The sequence below is a fragment of the Condylura cristata genome, unplaced genomic scaffold, assembly GCF_000260355.1.
Source record: "Condylura cristata isolate star-nosed mole 26May11 unplaced genomic scaffold, ConCri1.0 scaffold00026, whole genome shotgun sequence".
Taxonomy (NCBI): domain Eukaryota; kingdom Metazoa; phylum Chordata; class Mammalia; order Eulipotyphla; family Talpidae; genus Condylura; species Condylura cristata.
In genome coordinates this window covers 4,885,575-4,908,233 of record NW_004567127.1, presented here as the reverse complement: position 1 = coordinate 4,908,233, position 22,659 = coordinate 4,885,575, and the positions used below count along the sequence as shown (strand labels likewise).

Sequence of the window (22,659 nt, the reverse complement as noted above, 5' to 3'; positions counted from 1 at the left end):
TGTGGTGACCGTTAACCTCACAAAAAAAGGAAGCTAAGATCCAAACTTTGGTCATAGTTTCTTATTTTTGTAACCCCTTCAAAGACTTTAATTACATAGCAAACTCTTTTGGGACTCTTGGTTATGACATGATTAACTCGATTTGGTTCCCAAGTAGCTGCTTATAACTATTGCAGACCAGGTAGGCACCAGCCAGGAAGACGGTAGGGTGAGCTTGGCCCGGCCTGGACGGCCACTTCCTTGGCAAGATGTAGGGAGGCCAGAGGGGCCTGGACCTACTCAAGAGTTTGACAATTACTTTTGCATTGAAAGAGCTGTATGCTTGTGGATTTAGAAGCCAGCGTCGACCCAGAAAGCTCAGTTGTAAGGCCATCTGTTTCTCTTGTGCAAAGATACGGGGTCTTGGGTGCTCTTTCTCCTTCATTAATGCTGCATGTTGCAACCCCGGGGGCAGGTCTGCGTCTACTCAAAGTCCCCTGTGCACATGACCAAGTGTGATTGTGATTTCCTGCAGTAAATGGGTTTGGGCTCTGTTGAGATGTGTCAGTCATGTGAAGGAATGAATTACACTCCAGCCACCTGCATAAGTGTGTACATATATTCACAAGGTGTGTGCTAGGAAATCTTCTGATGTGGCAGCCGTGACAATGTTAGCACTTGTGAGGGAGGTGTGTACCTGGCATTCAAGTTACTTTGTTCTCTTTGGAAGCTCCCTCCCCCAATTCCAGTTAACTGTAAAACATTTTTCACATTTGTTACATATTTTATACTGTAAAACTTGGAAAATAAACTGAAATTTCAAATTGCCTTTTGCTTTTTTATGTCATTATTTCAGCAGAAAGTTTTGTGTTTTGGGAAACATTTCACTTCTGTGTAACTTTGATATCCTTTGAAAGGCACCGCCTCTCCAGTCTGTGAAATGCAAGGCAGTTGTAGTGATTGGGTGGGAAAGTAGAATTGCCATACTAACAGGAGCTTGTTTGCAATCACTCTGGGATCAAAAGAATGTCTTAAAGAATAGATTATCAAAAGTTAAAATTGTAGCCTCAAAAACTTGTAGAAGAAATAGGTCTTTTGAATAACCTAGCCAGTGAGAAAAGGTCTGTGAGTCAAATTAGCAGGGGGAGAAGTGTGAGACCCTGGATTTGTGAGGAGAGTGAATATTGGATTATTTCTGTGAGTGGTTTGCTCATTCAATTTAAATTATTGACTTGCTGTAGATAGCTGTTTTTAAGGGAACTGGTTATTGACAGGGAAATGCTGGAGCTGGTCTTCTTCTTCTCTCAGCTCTCCTGTCCCTGTAGGGTCCTGATACACAACCCTGCGTCTACCTCTTGCCTGGACAGAGATGGGAAAGGCAATGGAGCTGAAGCTATTCATTGTATAGAAGATCGAGAAGCTCTTTCTCTGGGCTCTCAGTGAAGCCATGCACGATTCTTATCTGCATAACCAAAGCTTACTGGAGACAAAATTAAAACTGTAGACATCAATAAAAGACTTCTCTTTTTCATTCACTACCCGTGATACAGATATAGGACTCTGGGAGAATGTTGGGAACGTCAGACAATGAACTGTCAGAGGAGGGAAGCTGAGTGAGGGTTAGAATCAACTGCCTACCCACCTGTGGGTGGGAATGTGGGGGGTGGAGGGTAACCCCACTAAGACAGGCCGTTCACTCCCTGCTGGTGCCATTGTATGAGTGTCTTATTATGAGAAAGCTAGTGTTGCCATGGATAATCCAAAGCTCTGCTTGACTTGCTTGTGTGTTCTCTGTATTTACCTCTAAGTGTGTTACTGTGTATCTGAAAACTCACAGTATTTCAGATAAGAAGATGCATTTATGAAGCTGACAGGAAGCACTTTAAGCCTTATTTTTCTAAGGTCTTACTCAACTGTCTCATCATAAATCATTTTTGTGATCTGCAGGTAGCAACAAGCTTTAAATGACTCTTTGATTGACTCTTCAGTGAAGCTTTGATTGACTCTTTGAATGATCGAATGAATGAATGAGCATACTCAGTGCTCAAATTACTGGCTCTCACCTATATCATATATGACTGTTTTAGTTCCTAAGGTTATCATTACAGATTCTAGTCTTAGAGAATTGTAATCTTCCCTGCTCTGAAGAGTTCATATTGATAAAATGCCAGGTTAATTCAAAAGAGGGTCTTAATTCACCTTGCAAACATGAGTCTGTAGATGCATTAAAGTGAGTTGACGTGCAGGCGGATGGGGTGTTCTGTTCCCGAGAGCGGAGCTTGTACTTCCATCCTCTACAAGACATGCAACTTCTCACCGTAATGGCTGTGCTTCTAGGGGACAGTGCTCACCTAAAGTAAGAGAGGATCCCGCCTGAGGAACTCTCACTGAACCAAGGAGACTGTGTTTCTATTTTCTTAGCAATTGTCTATCCTAAGCATATTTGAGCAGATGACATCGTGTTACCAACCATTCCTTGGCATTAGGTTGACTTTTGATAATCACTGATGTCTTCTTAATTGTACTAATAGCTGTTAAATGAGCTTTGCATAGGGCTTAAAGAGTGTTTAGTCAGACACAATGTATTAAGTACCTATGACACTGAAAATAAAGCAGAATCAACTGGTCTTTTACCTCAGCTTAGCCTCAGACTAATAGGGGGAGAAGGCATCACCGTAACTGTACCACAAACGGTGGGTTCTTCAGTGAGGGCCCGGTGGAGGAAGTGGGCAATTTGGGGCAGGCCTAGTCAAAGTCAGCGTCATATATTTAAGAGAATTGGGAAGTTTGTCAGACAAGCCCAGATGGGAAGGATAGGCATTCTGGAGGATGAAACCGCAGGAGACAAGGACCAAAGGCATTGAGTACGAATCAGCTTCGACCAGCCTCGAATTCTAAGAGTAGGATAAGCGTAGAGTAGGATGTTGTAAGCTCTGAGGCCCGTCCTGCCGCCCCCTGGAGTGCTGCAGAGGAAATCAGCTTTTGCTCCATGAGAAACAGCTCCCGTCTGACTTCTGAGTCGCCTAACACAACAGCTGGTATTTGGATACTCTGATTTTAAGATGAACACTCCCTCTGTGCGGGAGTCACCCGGAAAGTCCAGGGCTGTTTAGTTTGTAGGCCTGGGTGCCACCCACCTCCGCTCACTCAATAGGCCCTAGTCCCAGGAAGCAGAGGCACCCTGTGCCCCTTGGTTCACAGACCTGCCTACCCTGCTCCTCCTTCCATCCTCATGACCACAGCCTGGACTCCTATTTGGCAGTCAAAACTCTTTCCATTCCCGGCCTGCTCTTTGGTCTCTTAGTCTTTAAAAAAAAAAAAAAAAAAAGTGTAAACAGCCATCAGCATGGAGAATGTCATATGAGTGGTGAGAGCCATTTCCCATTTGAGAATCTGTCAGAAGGTGGCACCTGGGCTGAGAGTGTGAAAGCTTTGCTTGCCCAAGGGCAAAAGGGAGGAAGCCTGTCCCTGGGAGACGCAGGAGTGGGAGAAATAAAATGGCTCTGTCCTTTCTGGCTGGCACACTCAGAGGGGTGCCACACCCCCAGTCCTCTGCTTTCGAGCAAAGGGACTGTGTCCCCACCCTGCTGGCCTTCACCTGTCCTCACTCCTGGCCAGACAAGGAGTGAGTCGCCTGCTTCTTGGGCAACAGGATCAAGTCAGGGTGTGGGGTCCGGCCTCTCTCTCTTCCTGGACATTCCTATCTGCTGAGGGAGTGGGCCGGGCCTCTCTGCCTGCCCCTGGGAGGCCTGCCCTGCAGGCAGGAAATTGGAAAGCTGGTGTCCAAGCTCTTGTCTCCCAGTGACCCTCAGATGACCTCTGTTCGGTAACGGTGGTGAGATTTCCAACCACTGATTTCTGAACCTGACTTCTCAGTTGGCCGAGATAAGTCTCCGTCAGGAAGTTGGGAACTCTTGCTCGGAAAGGTGCGCTCCAGTCCCAAAGTTATGAGGGTCTGGGGCCCGTGGGGCACCTGAGGCAGCTGGCCAGGGGAGGCTGTGGAGTGAGTATTCTGGAGCCCAGGAGAAGCCTGGGAGGGCAACCGGCAGCCACAGGCCGGAGGAGATGGCCTGCAGTGGTGGGTTGAGCCTTAATGGCTCTTCAAAAAGCAGGTGGCTGGGCCTTAGCTGTGCAGATGCTGAGTCAGTAAGTCTGGGCTGCTGTTTTCTAAAATAAACTCAGATGTGGGGTTGCCCCTCCAATGTGTGATTGCACGATCCCTTTTCCCCTCTGGGGAAGCCTGGTGAGCACAGACCAGCCAGCTCTCACAGGGGCCGTGGGGCGGGGGGCCTCCCGGGGTCTATCAGCAGCTGTCTGGTGTCTAGAAAACTGGAGGCCTTGACAGGAGGGGCTTCCCAGGTGATACAACGGGGTCCCGGACAGAGGGCAACCTTTTTACTCAAAGACAAGCTCATTTCAAGTCATGAGATATCTTAAAGAAATAGACTGCAAATATCTCTGCATTCTTCTAACAATGAATTTTTCCCTGTAGGGTGGTTGGGTTTTGCATTCTAATTAGGTTACATGTCTAGTACTTTTAAATTGGTGGTGGCCTCCCATATGCAAAGGGGCAGGGGCTTACTTACTTACGTGGAAAAAAGCATCACTGGAAATGCTAGATGAACTTCAGTCCATCTCAGAGCAAGTGAATCCCTTGGCTTAACTGAATGAGTTTCATTGGCTTTTGATTCTTGATTGAAGCATAAAGGTGGGATAACACTTGCACCCCCTTTAAGGTGTTGGGTGACTGGGTAAATGACTTGAATCCTTGTGACTTGCTCAGTTTCCTCATCTGTGAAAATGGGGATGACACAACCCAGATTGTAGGATCTTTGTATAGATCAGGTGTGCTAATGCTGGCGAAGCCTGTGTCGCCAAGCATCAGTAAATACCAGCCTAGGGCCTCCCTGGTGGTGCAGGGGTTTAAGTCTCAGTGCAATCAAATTATCACCAGCCACTGCAACATGAGTTTGAGCTTAGCGAGGGAGTTCAATCCCCACAGGGTGCAGCCGACCTCTCCTGTCTCCCCGCTGCTCCTTCAGAGCAGTGGATTTCAGTGGACCTGACCTGCCCCATGCTGTCGCTGGTGAATCCTCTCACCTTCCCCCCACCCTGCACCTCTGGCCTATCCCCCAACTCTTGTATGTATAAATAAAAATAATTTAAAAAATAAGTATCAGCCTATTCAACTTCAGAATAAGAGCCGATCAGTATGACCACTGGCAGACAGCACCTGCTTCTACTTGGTGCTTCTAACTCAGGAACGCTGTGGAGTGACCTAAACCTAATATCTCTTACTCAGGCCTCTGAGAACAAGGGAATTTTCTCAGCTGGGAAACAGACCACTTTCATGATGAACCGCATTCCTTGGCAATTTGAAAGATTAGCTTCAAAGATTGCTTTGAAAGTTTACCTCCCAAGAGCTTAATTGAGGTGGGGTTGGGCCTGGCTGGACAGAACATAGTTCAGCTTGGAAGTGTCTGCCTTGATCTGGCGGGGAGAGGGAGGAAATAGGTAAGGAAGCTTGTAAGCATAGGTATTCAACAGTGCTGGGGGTTATAGTTATTCTGGGGAATCAGTTACTCATCCATCAATGCAATGTGTGTCTACTTTGTGCTACTTACTGAGAATACTAAGAAAAGTCAGTTCCTTGGCTCCTGCAATTTAGTGGAAAGACAGGCATGCTAAGTACAACTTAAGTGGTAAGTTTCATGATTTGGGGTCTGTATGAAGCCCTGTGGGGAAGCGTGGGAAGGGGGCACCCTCCGATTGCCTATCACTCTAGAACTTCCCACTTTGCTGATGGGCTTATTTGCTGTAGGAGGCCATCCAAAATGGCGCTTGGTGAGGAGGAGGAGAAGCAGCTTGTGGGGCCAGGTGGTGAGCTCAGGTTTTGTAATATTGTTTGAAGTGCTTGTGCAACATCCGAACCACGGTGTCCTGAGACAGTGGAAATAGTGGGTCTAGATCCAAGAAGCGAAGGCAAGGGCGAAGCCTGGTCCCAGGGGTCAAGTGCACGCCAGTGGCAGTTGCTGGGCATGGATGATACTACCTTGGGCTGACACTGGGCTTATATCCAGTAAATCCATTGTAAGTTGAAAATATGGTAATCAAAAACGCACTAACCTACCAAACATTAGAATTCAGCTGAGTCTACCTGAAATCTGCCCGGCCATTAGATGGCTCTTCCGTTAGCCACCAGAGGAGCAAAATCGTCCAGTGCAAGCCTATTTATCACGGGCTGAATGGATCACATCACTTGTTGTGTGAGAGGACAGTGTATTTGACGTGACCCTCGTGATCTTACGACCAACAGGGCAGGCTCACTACCCAGCATCATGAGGGTGCTGTAGATATTTCGCCAGCCCAGAAGAGATCGAAATATAAAACTGAAGTGAGGTTTCCACTGAGTGTTTTCACATTGCCATAAGAGTCAAATGATACTAAGTTGAGCTTTCGTAAATCTGGGGCTGCGTTGGTGTAGAGGAGCGATTCTGCAAAATGCTAATATTTAAAGAGCACGTGGCAGAAGAAGAAGAGAGAGACTAGAAATGAAAACAGACAGGACAGGAGCCGAGAGAAGGGGCAGGATCAGAAAAATCAAGAGAGGATTTTCAAGATTCGTCTCAACGTTTCAAAAGAATGAATTTAATGGTAGAGTTAGTTGACTACTATCCCATGAAGGATGGTCTTATTTTCAAAGAATGTGTCGTGTCTCACCACGTGTTAAAGGACTGACAAAATAAATTAATGCAACTTAATCTAAGACTACTGAGCACAATATAACTTTAGCTAGTTCCCCAGGCTCTCTGGGATTTTTTTTCAGTGCCTCAAGGCATCATTATAAATTTTGCTGTCCTGGTTAGCTGTGGGGGTGGTGGTAAGGGGAGAGTTACTTGACTTCTGGATAAATGAGCCTTTCTTCCACATAGGAAAGGTCACTGGCAGTGACAGGGAAGGGGTGTCCAGGCCCCAGCTCAGATGAAGATGCTCCCTAATCAGATGAGTGAACACATCAGAAAAAAGCTAAAAATCTTCCCTCATTCTGGCTCCCCGCTCCTCTGTGTGTGTGTGCAAGACTTGTCACTTAGAGGGAAGTTCAGAGAGCAAATCAGCTCCGCATCCCACTATCCTGATACATCAGACACCATAGTGACATCAACATTTGTGTGTTTCAGGGCTGCTCAGTGGCCATCCAGAGGTGGGCTCTAAGCTCATCATGATCTAAACTGTACTTGAAATAATCAACTTAGTAACCGAGTCAAAAAGAGCAGATTGATACACTGACTGCCTCCCGTTGGCTGGCAGAGGGACCCTAACCAATGTTGTGGGCGTGGGAGTGACGTGGATTCATTGTGTGACTTTCTTGGGTTCTGCGCAGAAGCTCACTGCATGCCCAGGAGCTGGCACACTGCCATGGTCAAAGACAACAAAAAGGCTTGAGTAGAGGTGTCAGGGGGCTGCCCTCCAGGCTGGGAGCTCCACGGCACCGCCATGCCCAGACTGGTGGTCTGGCAAAGAACAAAAAGCCTTTTGACAATCAAGACAGTCAAAATGGGAAGAATTCCCCACTGTCTTGCTGAGTGGGACTCGTGGGTTAGAAAGGCATTTGCTGATTGCATAGCTTCTGATGAGAAGGGGTGGGAAGAGAGATCGTGGGCACAGGAAAGGATGTGACGGGACATGGGTGAGGACTCCTTGCAGACACCCTGTCCTGTCTGGCCGGTAGTGGTAGCTGTGACTTTGTTTCCATCAAAACCACTTGGAGCTGGGACTAGTCATCATCGTCGTCATCATTGTCATCATCGTCGTCTTCATCGTCATCATCGTCATCATCATTATCCTCTTCTTCAGAATTATTATTGTCGTCATCATTGTCATCCTCTTCATCACCATCTTCATTGTCATCATCTTCAGTGTTTATCTTTCCAGAAAGCACGTCCTCAATCCAATCCTCCAACTCCTCCGCTGTGGGCAGGTCATCATCATCTGCGATCTCCATCCAGACACTGTCAGCCTGCGGTGGGTGAGGGGTAGAGCACAGGAGTGAGGGAGTAAATAAGTGAGTGAGTGCGTGAGGGAGGGAGTGAAGGAGGACTTGAGGGAGTGTGTGAGGGAGGGAGGGAGTGAGGGAGGGATGGAGGAGGGAAGGAGGAGGGAGGGAGGGAGGGAGAGAAGGAGTGAGTGGAAGAGGGAGTGAGTAAGGGAAGGAGTAACTGAGGGAGGGAGGGAGGGAGGGAAGGAAGGAGGGAGGGAGTGGGGAGTGCATGAAGGAAGAGCCAGACCAGGACCAGAGGGTGCTGAGTAGCTGGATGAGCTCCCGGGTCCCTTCCAGTTATCAAAATGTCTGCTCATTATTAAATGCAAACACACATTGCAAGAAGACCTGGCAATACCCTGTAGGCACGCTAAGAAGGAACTGTCTTCGTGCATATACATGAACATATAAGAGCTGTCTGGGACAGCCACAGAACTGTCCCCTGCCATTCCTTCTGGGGATGGGACTAAGGACGGAGTCAGGGTAGTAGAAAGTACTTTTGCTTTTTACCTCATATCTTACTGTTCTGCTTTGAGCTGTTTCAGTTTTCACTGAACAAGCAGCTTACAGACTGAGTAAGTGCATGCTTTCCAGGTGAGAGCAGGCCTGCAGCAGAGCAAAGGCCCCTCCCGCCAGAGCGTCACTGATCACTCCGGAGCCAGCCCCTCTGTGACCATCCCCTCCTGTCCATTCTACTCGTTGCGTCCATCCTGCTTCTGTTTTACTAAGGTGGAGTCGCACCGATGTCCGGACCGAGATTAAATACTCCTGAGACTTCCCAGGTCGGGGCGTCTGCCGGGGAGGAGAGTCCTCCCCTTGCGCCCGCCTTCCTCCCCTCCCTTGAGAGGTGGGCTGCATCCTGGCAGGTAACCCCCTGGCCTCTGAGCCCCCCCCACCGCAATGGCTGTTCCGGCCAGCATTCCCTTTGTAAAGGGACTTCGTTGTTGGTTTTTGGGAGAAACACACAGAGGAATTCATCTGGGGGGCAAATTGCAGGGAGAGAAGGTGCCCTTGGAGGAGAGGTGGCCCGGAGGCCAGCAGGACAGGGACGTGCTGGGCCTCCACGGCCAGTCTCCTGTGTGGGCAAAGTCACGGTCCTGCTCTTTCTCTGCATGGCCCAGCTCTCACAGTCAAGGCTGCGCGCAGGGGGCGGGGCAGGCTGGGGGTGCCTGAGCCAGCTTTTGGGGGTACTCACATCTGTCACGTTCACCACCCCGATCTGTGGCTTGAAGAGGTCAATCTTGAAAGTCTTTTCCCAGTAGGCAATGAGCTGCAGTCACAGAAAGTCAGGTGAGACACAGGCAGAGGGCAGCCCTGCTCACGCCGTGACCCACCCCCGCCCGGCCAGAGTCGCTCAGTCGCCGTTGGCCAAGCGTCTACAAGACAGTTGTGGGCACCGAGGAACTGGGCCCCGGCCCACGAGCACTTTAACTGAGTATGAAAGAAAAAAAAGACACCAGAGCATAAACTGTGAAAACAGGTAAAATCCTCTAGTCCGGCAATGGAGAATATTCCAGGGAGGGTCCAAGGTTGATTTCCATGTTTCTTGTGGCCCTTCAATAGTTGATGCAGTGACAGGGCCACCTCTCCCTCAGTGACCCGCTTCAAACCCTCATCTTGAGTCCTGCTGCTACAGGATGTGTCAAGGAAAACGGGGTGTGCCAGTGACAGGAAGTCTCCCAAGCACAAGTAAGGTCTACGGCGGCTGGGGAGAGTCAGAATAGTCTGCAGACGTCTCCTTGGTGAAAGCAAGCAGAGCAGAGCAAATGTACAGAAGAGGCCAGGGCCTGCGGACTACGGAGCTCAGGTAACTGGAAACAGAATGAGAAAGAATCTGGAGAAGCAACGTTGTGTTGGGTGGGGTCACATCAGCCGAGACTGTTAGGGTTCCTGAGGAACCCTAAAAGAGCCTGGGGAGAGGCTGCCATTGAGTCACTCATCTTCCACATGGGACGGGATTTCAGGATTGCAAGGCTACTCGGTTTTGGTAGCTGTGACCTATCAGCTAACAGAAACTCCTGGAAGAAGACCGAGTTATCCTCTCTAACCAAACGCTCACTGCATTTGTGTGGCTCACTCACACCTAACATCTGCTGACTCCTCAGCCGAGCTTTGGGGCCACGCAGACCTGTTGTTATAGGGTAGCTCGAACTTCTCCAGTGTCGCCTTTCCCTCTGCAAGGTCTGGGTTATGATGGTGTCTGCTTCCGGGGCGGGCAGAGCGCATTCGACGAGACGTACATGTAAAGTTTTAGCCCAGTTCTAGGCTTGCTGGAGAGGCACAGACTCGATTTATTTTCTCTAAACTGAGCCCATCAGGACTTCGTGGCCATGGAGAGTTGACATGAGCCAGAGTTTGGACACTGATATTCTTGCCTATTTCATGTGCTACACACAGCATTGATCCCCAGGGAACAGAACGGGCAGAGACACGGTCTCTGCCCTCCAGCAGCAGCTGTTCTCAACTTATGCAAAATGCCCAGAGCTGCGTTGCTTAGTCACTCACGTTGCCTTGAATGACATTCCCAACTCTGATAATGAAAGGTTAGGCCAAGGTCCCCCACACTGGATGGGTTCCTGCAAGGGCCCCTCCTAACTCACACCCTCCTTCATATTCCTGGGGCGACCAAGGCCCCAAGTGAGCTGCTCACCAGAGGAAAGTCGTCTGGGTCGATCCACACGATGCTCAGGTCGGGGTTGTCCGTGTTGTCCCGGGCCACCTGTTTCAGGATCTCCAGGAACTCGAAGCCATCTGCAGTGGGATTGGGATGAGTAAGCTGACGTTCATGCCTCCCAGCTCAGTGCGCAGGGGCTGTGGTTTTTCCACGAGCTGCTTAGGCTGCTTGGTGCATACCCTCAATTATAGGATTACTCTATAAAGTGAGTCAGATGAGAACTCCAGCCACAAAGCAGCTTATTCAAAGGAAACAATAAAGATTTTGAATAAAGAAATTAAAAGTTCACAGGGAAGTGGCCTGCTCTTACTCCCAGCCAAGCTGCATCTGCTGATCTGCATGTGAAAACAGAGCAACCTTGACTCAGAAAATGCAGCCCCAGAGCCAGAACCAGAACCAGAACCGAACCAGCATTTCGACTCCCTGGTCTCTGGCACTCCGCGCCACTCCTCGAAACCCAGGTCTTTCTAGCTCTTGGATTGGCCCATCACGTAAACACCAGCACCAAGAGAACGTTCAGTTTCTTTAATTTGAAAGTCCCCGAACCTCAAACGAAGTGAACTTGTGATTTAACAGTTGCTTTCCTGCACTGAGGCGGTGAGTGGGGTCTCCCCACCTCGCCACCATTTCTGTGTCTGCTCTGCTCTCCCCTATTCAGTCAGCAGCCTTCCTGGCCCCCAGGGGAGAGATGATTCATTGGAAAAGCAGAGACAAGCCTTGTGAGTTTTTCAAGAACATTTTTTTTTAAAGCCTAAACCTTGAACAATTGGGAGTATTAAATATCATAAAATAATGTTGCAAGAATGTTTAGTAAGAGCGTACCATAAGCCCTCAGCATCCCACCCCACTCCCAGTTAGAAACTAAGAGCTGAGATCCTGGAAAGTCCTTGAGCCGGGAGACCAGCAAGACAGGGAGCCCCTAGGGATGGTGGGGGATGAGAGGGCCATTAGTCGTCAGTCCCAGTTTCCACCAGCCGGCGGTCAACTCTAGTGTTAGTTCTAGAAGGTGACTCTACAAGCAGCCGACCAGCTGTTTGTGAATTCAGTATGGCCTTTGACTTTTGTTTGTAAAGGTCTTCTTCTTCGGGGGTGCCAGTCAATATGAGCTCCTCTCCCTGGCCTCCTCTCTCTCCAGGGATGCCAGTCTCTCACTACTGTGGCTTCTTGCTCAAAGCTTTCCTCGGCTCTTCCTCAGCTCTGATATATTCCAGGCAAAATGCAAGCCGTTCTTAGCAGTTTTGCCTGGAGTGGGTGGAGTCACTTGAAACATTAACTCCTTCTGCAAACTCACGCCCATGCCTTTTGTCACTGGACAAAAGGGGCCCTCTCTGATGGAGGTGGCGGGGTCTTTGTGCTCTGCGGCCCCTTCCTGCAGGAATGCCCATCCGTCTGGGAGATTGTTCTAGGCCGTGAATGATACCACAAATTAGACACCTGAGATGGATCAGAACCTGTGTGCAGAGTTCTTGTCTTTGTGGAGGTTGGGTGGAGGTGGGGTTGGAGACTTACTCCTGCTGTCCATGAGGTGCCCTGAGGTCAAGTCCCTCCAGAGAAACAGTGGAGGCTGCACTCTGGACACTCGATCATTGTCCTCTGGGTGTGTCTCATTGTCCTCTGGGTGTGTGGTGGTTCTCTGTGCATTTACGTATAAATGCCCCAGGGGCAATTCTTCCCAAGCACCTTCAGTAACTACTTTGCGCAGCAGAGAAGAAAGGAGCCAGGACAAATGGGGTGACATTGTCAGTACTCCAAGAATCAAATTTCAAGATGGTCTTCACAAAGAGCAATTCACAAAGAGCATGGGATTCAACCCAGGCTCCAGTTCAATCAGACAGCAAACCTGAGGCGCTAAGGCGATTCTCACCGAGGCAGAGGGGCTGTAAGCATGCAGGCGGCGGAAGGATAAGACTTTTGTCCTCAGAACCAAAGGGAACAGGTAGCTCTGTTGTCCTCTGCTGACAAAACCCATAAAGCTGGGATTTACGAAGCTGAAAGCTACTCACAGAACCTTCTGTATTTTACATTCCAGAGCAGGTTTGGAAATAGAAAAAGACTGAACTCTGCCAGAAAAAGCCAGGGGATTGGAGTTTTATATAAATAAGAGAAGTCAAAACTAGGGCCTCTTGCCTGTCTTTGAGAACAGGAATGTTTTTCGTGTCTACGGAGGAGCAAGGAAAGATCACAAAACACACAGAGAATAAGTGAAGGGCCCGGATGGATGTAGAGGCCAGAGAGGTCCCTCTGGGTCTATGGGCTGCTTTGTGGCACCATCCGCAGCATCTTGCATCCTTCCGGGGCAGACAGCGCTGCTTTGGGGCAAAGTCCAGGCCACTGCTTGAACATGGACACGGGACAAAGGACCTTGTCCACATCGTGGTTCTGAAATTTAGTTATTTAATGTCTTGTTATTTAGGGCAAGGTGTTTAGTGGCCTGCCCGCTGCAGAATGGGGTGATGATACTCAAAGTTCCTGCATCATTAAGTGGGTTGGGAGTTACATGAGTTAGAATCACTAAGGTGCTGAGATCCCTGGTACCTCATAAGGCTTGTCATGATTCTTCCCAGTGACCTGACAGTCTCTGAGTGTGGGAACCTTCTGCCCAGCCAACCCTGCATCAGCACAAGGGCAGTCTGCACACAGCATGGTAAAGCAGAGTTGCTCGCCATTGTAGAGATTGCCCTGGGAGACCACTCCTGGGCCCTGTGGGCGACCCTGACTGAAGGGTTCCAGGTGGCTGTGCCAGCAGGTGTGGTCTCCAGATCCTCACCTTGATGTGAAGGTTCACCTACTTTGACTTCAAGTCATTAAGTTGATTTGAATATTCCTGAATATTCCGTTCTTGCTCTGTGACTCCCAGCCTTCAATGCTGGAGAAGTTCACATTCCTCTGGGAAAACACTGATCAGCCCAACTGCTGATCAGTGTATTAAGTTGCTAAAATTTTAAGTGACAGTTCAATTTCCTTGTAGGGGTAGTTTCTGTTTCTCTGGAAAAGTGGCCGGTGTCTTGGGAAGGGGTGGAGTCTGCTGGAAAGTCCTGTCTACAGTGAGGCCGGTACAGGCAGCCACAGTTCACGTTTGTTATTCGAGGTTGATCACAGGGCTAAGCTATAGCTGGAATTGCATCGATGCATGAATGGGCCCTCCCTTACAGCGACGCCCTGAGTTATAGGTCTTTTAAGACTTTCGGCTGTGTATTTTCAGAAAGGATAGTACTTAAAAAAAAATAATAATAAAGGTAAGTAAAGGCAATGGAGGAAATATTCAGAGAGCTGTAGGCTGGAAGCTAATTAGCCACAGAAACTAGAGGATTATTCTCTGCTGTTACTAGCTAGAGAAGCCCCTGTTTCCAAAGCCAGCAGCCACTTCCAAATATCCAGGCAGGTGATTCGCCCCAACCAGATTATTTATCTGTGTTTTCTCCTGTTTCCAGAGTGGAAATACCTGACCCTGCCAAAGCTTTACTACAGTTGACAGCTGAAAGCTGGGAGTGTTCTTGCACCCAGCCCTGCACATGGCTCCTCTCTGTGGACAAGGCCTCGTCTCTGCTCCCAGAGTCCAATCACAGTGCCCGAGTGTCAGCTCATGAGTATTTATTGAGCGCTTACTGGGTACCAGGGACTTTGCATTTCAGGTCCTCCTGGTGGCACTTAGGAAGATTTCACTGTTCCTGTTTTAAAGAGGATAGAGCTGAGACAGAGGGAAAGTCTGAGACTCCAGCGCCAGCTGCCCGCGTCTGGCAGGATTCTGACTAGTGTCCTGAGACTGCCCGGGCCATTTCCACTACCCATTTCCCTCTGAAGTCCATTAGGTTTGTGTGTGGGATTCCCGAGCGGGGGGTGAGACCCTCCATTTGGGGGACACGGAGCGGGCTGAGGCAGCCGCACCGCGGCCTGGCGCATCCCTGCCCTCTACAACCTGCTGCCAGGCCACCTCCTCCACAGCCACAGTGTGCTCGGCTGGTTCACCCGCGATGTCCTGGAGGCAGGCCAGGGTTTCGGGGTGGCCCTAAATAAAGAGGGGCCTGGTGCTGTGAGAACTGCGGCTCCTTCCCGCCACACAAACTCAAGCTGGAGCCCAAGACCCAGGGGCCAAGGGTTCACGTGGAGCCAGGTTCCCACGCACGCGGGAGGCTTCTGGGAATCGAATCTTTGTGGGAGGGGAAACGGGTGATTATGCTGTCCTCCTTTCCAGGCAGGAGGGGTGGCTGGGACGCCTGCCCAAGCCCTGGGGGCCCACCGAAGGCAGCAGGAGCCTAGGCCTCTTGGGCAGAGGCGGGAGGGTCTCAAACTGGCCATGGCCCGGGGACTTGCTGTCCTCCCAACTGCACCCCCTGACCCCAGGGCCCTCAACCCAGGGGGCACTGAAGGACCCCCTGATGCCTTGCCACATGACATTATGGGATCCAGGCCTCGTCCTGGAGAGAGATCTCGGTGTGGGGAATGGGCTGTAGTGTGGGGGGCCCCCTCCCCGAGAGCTCCAGTCTGGGCATGAAGACCTTGCCTGGCCACGTCACCTCTCTGGGACTTCCCTTTCTCCTCCAAAATGGAGAACAGGTGCCTCAGGCCTCAGGGTCTCCACGATGATGGCTCTAGTTCTGCTGTCGCCATGGAGGCATTTGCAGAAGGGGCTGTCACGATGTCCTCTATCTTTTTTCCTTTTCTTCATTTTAAGTTTTTCAGTACTTTCATCCTTCCGTGCTGGCGAAGGTTCATCCGGTCATCAGGAAGGTATCTTCTGAGTGCCCACAATGCCCCGGGCCCAGGTGTACAGAGTACGGTCTGCCCCAGGTCCTGTCTCCCCCGGACCTCGTCAGCCTTGGCCAGAGTCCACCGGACACGTGGACTCCTCTGGGCCCCTCGGGGAGCATCCATCCCAGCAGAGCTGCCTGGTCACCTGTTAGGACAGGGGACGTCGCGCCCACCCTCCCTGCTCATTCTCCTTCCTGCTCTCTCTTCTAACCCAAAGGACCCAGAAACGGTGACTAAGTCCGGGATGTGGTTTCGTGACAGGAGCAGCAGCATGGGGTGGCTGAAGCCCAGTCTACCCCTGACTGGCCCCCTGACCTGGGGACCTGAGGGAAGTTCTCTCCCTTTGTCTCCTTGTCTGTCCATCAGGGCGATGATAACTGCAGTGACCCTCAGTGTTGTTATCAGGTTTAAATGTGTTGCTGTCTGCGAAGCGCCTGGCGTCATACTGGGCACTCAGTAAGAAGCAAATATTCAATTTGCTACGCCAGGTTTAAGTCAGGAAGCTGACCTGTGCGGTTAGGGTTCCTCCTTGTGGCCGTGGTCCTCAGAAAGCATTGGCCGGGGCCCTGTTGGGGGGGCTCCACGTCTGCCGGGCGCCCTGGCCGGCTGTCCTCCGCAGCCTGTCCCTGCATTTGGGCTCCTTAGCGCTGATACCCCGGGCCCGTGCAGGGACCGTCCAGCACGCTCATGTAGAAGCGCCACGTTGCGAACCTTTCATCAGAAGTTCTGAAGATGTCAGTGATGCAGGCAGAAGGGGCCGGCAGGGGACAGTGGTTCATTTCCAAACCTGCCCAACGGTGGCACTCTGTGCAGGGCCAGCAGGGGGCACTGGCAGCAGCAGGAGAGGCCGACCACTGCCGCCAGGGCCAGGAGCCTGCCCACAGCCCTCTGCCTCTCCAAGGCAGGAGCTGCGCTGGGAATGTTGGAACTGCTGGGAGGGCCCTTGGGGAACCCAGGCCAGGCCGCTCACTTCTTGTGACATAATCTCAAATTCTAACAGTGGGCATCAGTGGGCCGTGGGGAGGACATTTGCCTTTTTGCATTTGTTGGATTCCCAAGTGTCCCTCTCTCTCCCTTCCCTTTCCCCTTCCCCTGCTCACTCTGCTCTGCTCTGTCCCACCAGGACGCTGCAGCGGCCGCATGCCCAGAGCGAGGCTGGCTGGGCAGCCTGGCAGCTGGCCCAGAGGGGTGGACGGTCCCCACAGGAGCCATCCAGAGGTCTAGACTTCTGTCCCCTTCACTGTGGGCTGGCAAGTCCATCAGTGAACTCTCTGGGTCTTTCCAGTGTTGGGCGTGGAGGAGAAGGTGAAGAAAAGCAGAGAGAAAGGTGGGGGTGGGGTGGGGTGGGAGGAGCAGGTCATTAGGGGTGGGCAGCACGCTGCTGGTCCCTGCTCTCCTGGGAGGGACTGCTGGCCAGAGTGCCTCAGCCTGATGGGCTCCTGCTTCCGGGCCAGCCAGCCTCTCCGCCTCGGCCCCCCGCTGTAAAGCGAGGCCTCACGACTCCCCCAGGGACGGCTGTGGCCCAAGCATATGCTGAATTACCGTGTTCCCTGCACACATGGCAAGGAGAGAGCCGGAAAGCCTGCTAGAGTTTCCATCTCGACTTCGCTAACGCGAGTGATTTGGGCAAGTTGTTTAATCTCCAAAGTTCGCTTTTCTCCTCCATGTTGGGATATCGGTCGTAGGTCTCACGATGGCTTCAGGGGCTGAGTCAGGCCATCCTCTTGGGGCCCAGCACAGAGTCTCAGTGACAACAAATAACCTTTGTTATTTTCCTGGATGTGGGCCTGCTTGCTTTGGTGAGGGGTCTGGGTCCATAAAGAACTCGAAGCCAGGGCAAAGGTAGGTGAGGAACCACCGTCTAGACAGGAATGGAATTTCCCGTCCTGCAGCTGGGCCTCTAGGCCCAGGTCACACATCAGTGACCTGCGGTAATGACTGACTAGAGCGAGGGGCTTTCACAGAAAGACTTCTCCTACCGACCCTGAGGGGGCAGGTCCTCCCTGGTGAAAAAAAGGTGCTTCCTGCTTCCCTCCACCTCCCACAGCTCAGTGCATTTCTTCCAGCTTCCCAGGAACAAGCCTCAGCTTGGGCTCCTTTGGGGAAAGGCAGGCTCTGGGCCCAGGGATATTTGTGCAGGGAGGAGGTGGAAGTAGTTTCAGGAGCTTGATTCATTACAGCAGCAATCTCGGTCAAACAGGTTCCTGCAACTTCTCGAGGCCTCTTTGTTCCATTGTTCCTGAGAGAACCAGACAGGCCTCCCTGCAATCCTGGGAGGGGGCAGGTGGGCGGGGGAGTGAAGCCCCCTGGAGTCTGGCCAGCAGGCAGCTACTGAAGGCAATTTCACCTCTGTCCACACAACCCCAGAGACCCCATGGAGCCCCTTCTATTTGATTATGGCTTGTAAACTTTGAGCAACTGGCTTCCTTTGCTTTATTCGCCCCCAGGGGTCGAGGGATGGACAGAACCTAAGGAAAGAGCTGGAACCACACTGGCATTTTATTTTATTTTTTGGACAAGAGCTAAGTATCCTTGAAGAGTTTTTCCAGCTCTGCAAGTTAATGATGGGAAAACTAAAACATTAACGGGCATTCAGGAATTTTTTTTTTTTTTTAAAGAGGAGGAAGGAAGCTCTCAGATAATTTAGAGCATATATTTGGTTTTAACGCGATGGAATATTATTTGGCCCTGAAAAAGGAATGAAGGCCTGATACATGCTACGTCAAAAATGAAACATAATGATAAGTGAGAGACTCAAGGTACAAAAGTCCACATTAGTACACAATGCCTTTTCTATAAAAAAAAAATCCAGAACAGGCAAATTGGTAGAGCCAGAAAGTGGATCAGCGGTTGCCAAAGGTGGGGCGGGGGAGTGACCGCTAACAGGTATGGGGTTTCCTTGTGAGGTAATGAAGTCATGCTGGGATTAGATAGTAGTGATGCTTGCACAACATTGTGAATTTGCTATGAACTGCTAAACTATACACTTTAAAAAGATGAGTATATGGTTTGTGGATTATATCTTAATTAAAAGATTGCATGATAAAACAATGTGGTTGCACTCTCTAAGAAATTACGGAGGCTGATAATAATCCATAAAAAAAAAAAAACCAACAGAGACAAACCCACAACAACAGGTCTGACACTGGCGAGCTGGGGTTTGACCTTGGTCAGTCACCTGCCTGCCAGTTATTTACTGTGTCAGGCACAATGCAAGAGTCAGATACATATCAGTGAACAAGACAACCTGTTCCTATTCTGTGACCTGCCACTAACTTCTCCCTGCATACCTGTCCCTGCGGTACCTGGGCGATTGTGAGCCCGGGTAGATACCGCCTTCCTTCACGTCACCTGGAAGAGTGGTTCCCAAGCCTGGTGGAAATCAGAACTCACCTCAGAGTTCTGTGACAGGAGGCTTCCTGCAGGTTCTGCTTCAGTGGCTGCGGGTGGCTTGGGCAAGTTCAGTGCCCTGCGCTGTTAGGGTAGAGAAGCCCTGTGCAGACACCTATCCAGCCAAGGCCTGGCTGCTTAGCTATCCTCAAAGAAGCCTCCTGCCTTCTCTGATTACATTCTGGATTGTTCCATGACACACTTTCGGAAGTTCCAAAACACACTTCAGGATCACCCTTACGCTTTCATTCCGAGACTCTTTTCTCTCACAGAGAGTTGCCCAAGGGATCCAGCATTACACCATCTGCAAAATTAATTTTTCTGCATTTTGCTCTCCAGGGACATTAAAAAGAGTGAAACCAGAAAAGGTCGTGCAAGTTCAAAAATAAAACAAAGTGAATCTGTGATATGTCGGGTCACTTTAGAATAAGCTGCTTATTTTATCCAACTCTCATTATTGGGGAAATAGTCTCTATTACTTTCCCTGCACAGACAATAGTTCACAGGCCGACAGGTACACTTACTGTTATTTCAAGGCAGTCATTTATGTAAGTCAGATCCCAAAATTGGTAAATAAACTTCTAATGTGAACAGACATTCACACACAGCGCGCACACACCTGTGAGCTAGGATGTCTGAATACTCTCTCCACCCTCAGCTTTTCTCCCTACTCTGGGCGGCTAAGCAGTATATTTGAGGCCCTGGGCGCCCCCCCCACACACACACCCCCGCCCCCCTTCTCCTGGCCCAATGGACGTGCAGGCTGACCTAACAGGTGCCCACCAGGGGGCGCCCGCCAGCGCCCGGCTCCCTTGTCGGGAAGGGAAAAAGCAAGGGCTTCAAGTGCCAGAGCAGAGGGGGGGTTCCTACCTGGGTCACTCCTTTCTGCGAAAGCCACAATGTGGATCCCGTTCAAATCATCTTCCTGGGGGAGAAACGAATCAAAGGTTACGTTTGGAGAGCGGCAGTGGGGAGGAGAGTCGGGGACTGACTGGCCTAGCCTGGAAACGGAAGGGAGGGAGCAGAGGCCAGTTGCCAGTTGCCGGACCCAGGGGAGCAGGGCAGCGCCCCAGGAGGGGCTGAGGAGGGGCTGCTGCTGGGCGGCTGGGGAGAGCGGCCTGAGGAAGGGGCTGACTGGTGGGGTGGGGGGGAGACCAGCTCCATGCAGGACACAGGCTCTGAGTGGGTCTCACGCCCGGGCCTGGCAGGTCCAGGAGAGCAGCAGTGGACGCAAAACAAGGAAGGAAGTGAGCTGGCTTGTCAGGGGGGTTGAATGCAGCAACGGGGATGGGGGTGTCAGCCTGCTTCAGGAATTTCCCACCAGCAGGGCCTCCCTGATGGCACCAGGGTTAAGTCCCAGCACTGTGAGGCTGCAGCACGAGTTCAATCCCTGGCCAGGGAGGGACCCACAGGGCGCAGCAGACCCCTCCTGTCTCCCCGCTGCTCCCCTCAGCAGTGGATTTCAATAGATCCGCCTCTGGGGAATCCGCTCACTTGTTTCACCTCTGGTCTGCACCCCCGTTCTTGTGCACATAAATAAATAAAATAAATCTTTAAAAATAAAAATAAAAAGACTTTCCCACCAGCAAATACATAATACATCCAGCAATGCACCAAGTTAGGAAACTGCTGTCCCCAGCTAGGACCCACGCACAGAGGCAGTGCTTTTCCCCAACACTGCTCTTACTGCAGAAGCTGAACCTGTGTCATAGGCAGGATGTCATGCTGCCTGTGACCTTGGGGTCCCTTCTATTCTGGACCCAAAGCTTGCTGAAGCAGCCTGCATCTCAAAAACATGTCCGATGTGGGAGGTTCCAGGAAGTGGGGTTCGGGGTTCTGAAGGTTGAGGACAATAAAAATGAAGGGTGGCTGTGGAGGGGGCAACGCCAAGCATCTGGAGGGAGGGGTAGTGTCTTAAATCTGTGGGGTGTGTTGGTGGCCCCCCTCTGTCCCGGACAGAAAAGACCATCTGCCACGTGTCTCCTCTGGTCTGATTATTCCTGTGGAGGGTGGACGTGAGCATGGGGGGTCTGTAGTTGAAGAAATGTGGCTCTTGCGATACTTGGGAAGGGAGACGTGTGAGGGCAAGAACCTGGGGACAAACTGAGTGAATACTGATGATCGCTTATGTGGGGACAGGATGTCATCGACCTCGTGCCCCCCAATGTCATAGCAGACTCATTCTATGGGGAAAACAAAACCAAACCAAAAACCCCCCAGCCATCTCAGCTCTCCCACGATCCCTGTTTCCATTTCAATTGATTTTAATGCTGTGCAATCCTATCTAAATGCTAATTTTTCCCCTTTGAGTTTAGAATGGCCGAACCTCCAAAAATTCTAACAGAGATTAAATGGAAAATATTATTATTAAAAACAAGAGAATGGACACTTTCTTGGTCAAATTCCCTGGGGAATTGAATTTCGCAGCTGTGTGTGTGTGCGCGTGTGCAGTTTTATTACATAAACCCGACAGCAGCCAGAAGGGGAGTCTGAGCTTTCACAGTTTTACATTTGCTATTATCGCCAAGCAGAATTTCCTGATCAGTTCTCATTAGGTGGCCCTGTGTCTCGCCTCCTGCTTTCGGTGGGCAGAGCGCGGTGTTAACTCTGTGAAACAGGCTGCATTTCTGTGTGCCCTTCTAGAACACACTTGGAAATTGGTTTTAGAATTAAGAATCCATATTCATTTTCTACGAGGCTGCTCATCACGTGCTGTCACTCCCTGGACTGAAATGGCCTTGGAGGAGCAGTTGTAACCGAGAGAGAGAGAAAGCGTCTCTCTTTGGGGAGGGGGGTGGATTCTCAAAGATTCAGCACACAAGCCTGGACTGGATACCCACAAAGAAGCAGCCCCAGGCTCCTTCCTGACGGATGTCAAACAAACATGCCCCTTGGCCAGGCTGGAAGCTGTGGGCGACAAGCCGGCAGGCTGAGGCCACCTGGGGCGTTCCCGGGCCCTTTGGTTTAGCTCGAATGGCCTGGAGATTGGTCTTTTAATTGCGCAGACTTCTCAACCAGATGCCATGCTCTCAAGGGGAAGGGATTATGCCTTTAAATAACAGCGACGGGCTCCTGGGTTAGCACAGTATAGTGGGTTCTGATGAATACCTAGGGTCTTAAGAGGAAGAGTGTGACGGTAAACTCTTACATACTCATTGGAGAAAATTTAACAATTGGAGATGCAGAGGAGAAAGCAAGCATCACCTGCCCACCAGCCAGACACTGCTGTCCCCCTTCCAGCTCATTGCATGTTTGTTGTCAGGCTGAACGAGAGACGCAAAGGCAGTTGGAGCTGCAGATGCCCTGGTACCAGGCAGTGTGTGATAGGGCTCAGCTGCCTGCTCTGGCTCCTTGCGGAGCTACTTTGCCACCGCAACAGAGGGAGGATTCTTTTGGCAGAAACCGGGGACTCTCAGCCCTGGGTGCGCTGACCACGCTCCCCACTGGTCAGGATGGACAGCCTGCTGGAGGGGGGGTCTTAAAGGAGCAGACAGGTCTGCACTGGGTCTGGATCGCCCAGACTCACCTTCACATTCTTCGAATATTCTGAGTGAAGGACTAGTGCCTATTCAATTTACACACAGCAAATATGACCAGGTAGTCATTTTCCCAGTAATAATAAATGATGTGTTTTCTATGGTTTCCAGCTTTAAAACCCTTTGTGGTTGGAGAGAGAAAGTCAATAGTCGCCTTGTCTGTCTTATTTGAATATTTTGCAACGTCTGCGCGAGTGGGTGTAGAAGGTGGACGCTCAGTTCACTAGCTGATCACTTTCCCCGGCATGTGTGGTTTAGTTTAGGCTGCCGTGGCCAAGTGGCCCAGGAAGAAG

General features: G+C 50.7%; 1 protein-coding gene across 1 annotated transcript in view; it reads right to left on the bottom strand.

Moving 5' to 3' along the window:
- Nucleotides 1-6,620: 6,620 nt before the first annotated feature.
- The window catches only part of CASQ2 (calsequestrin 2 (cardiac muscle)), a 52,257-nt gene continuing 36,218 nt past the window's right edge, over nucleotides 6,621-22,659 (bottom strand). The window contains exons 8-11 of the mRNA XM_004689607.2: nucleotides 19,701-19,755; nucleotides 10,668-10,768; nucleotides 9,213-9,287; nucleotides 6,621-7,996 (exon numbers count right to left, since the gene is read on the bottom strand). Of these exons, the coding sequence (XP_004689664.1) occupies nucleotides 7,754-7,996; nucleotides 9,213-9,287; nucleotides 10,668-10,768; nucleotides 19,701-19,755 (474 nt within the window). The 3' untranslated portion in view covers nucleotides 6,621-7,753. The remainder of the gene's footprint in view (nucleotides 7,997-9,212; nucleotides 9,288-10,667; nucleotides 10,769-19,700; nucleotides 19,756-22,659) is intronic.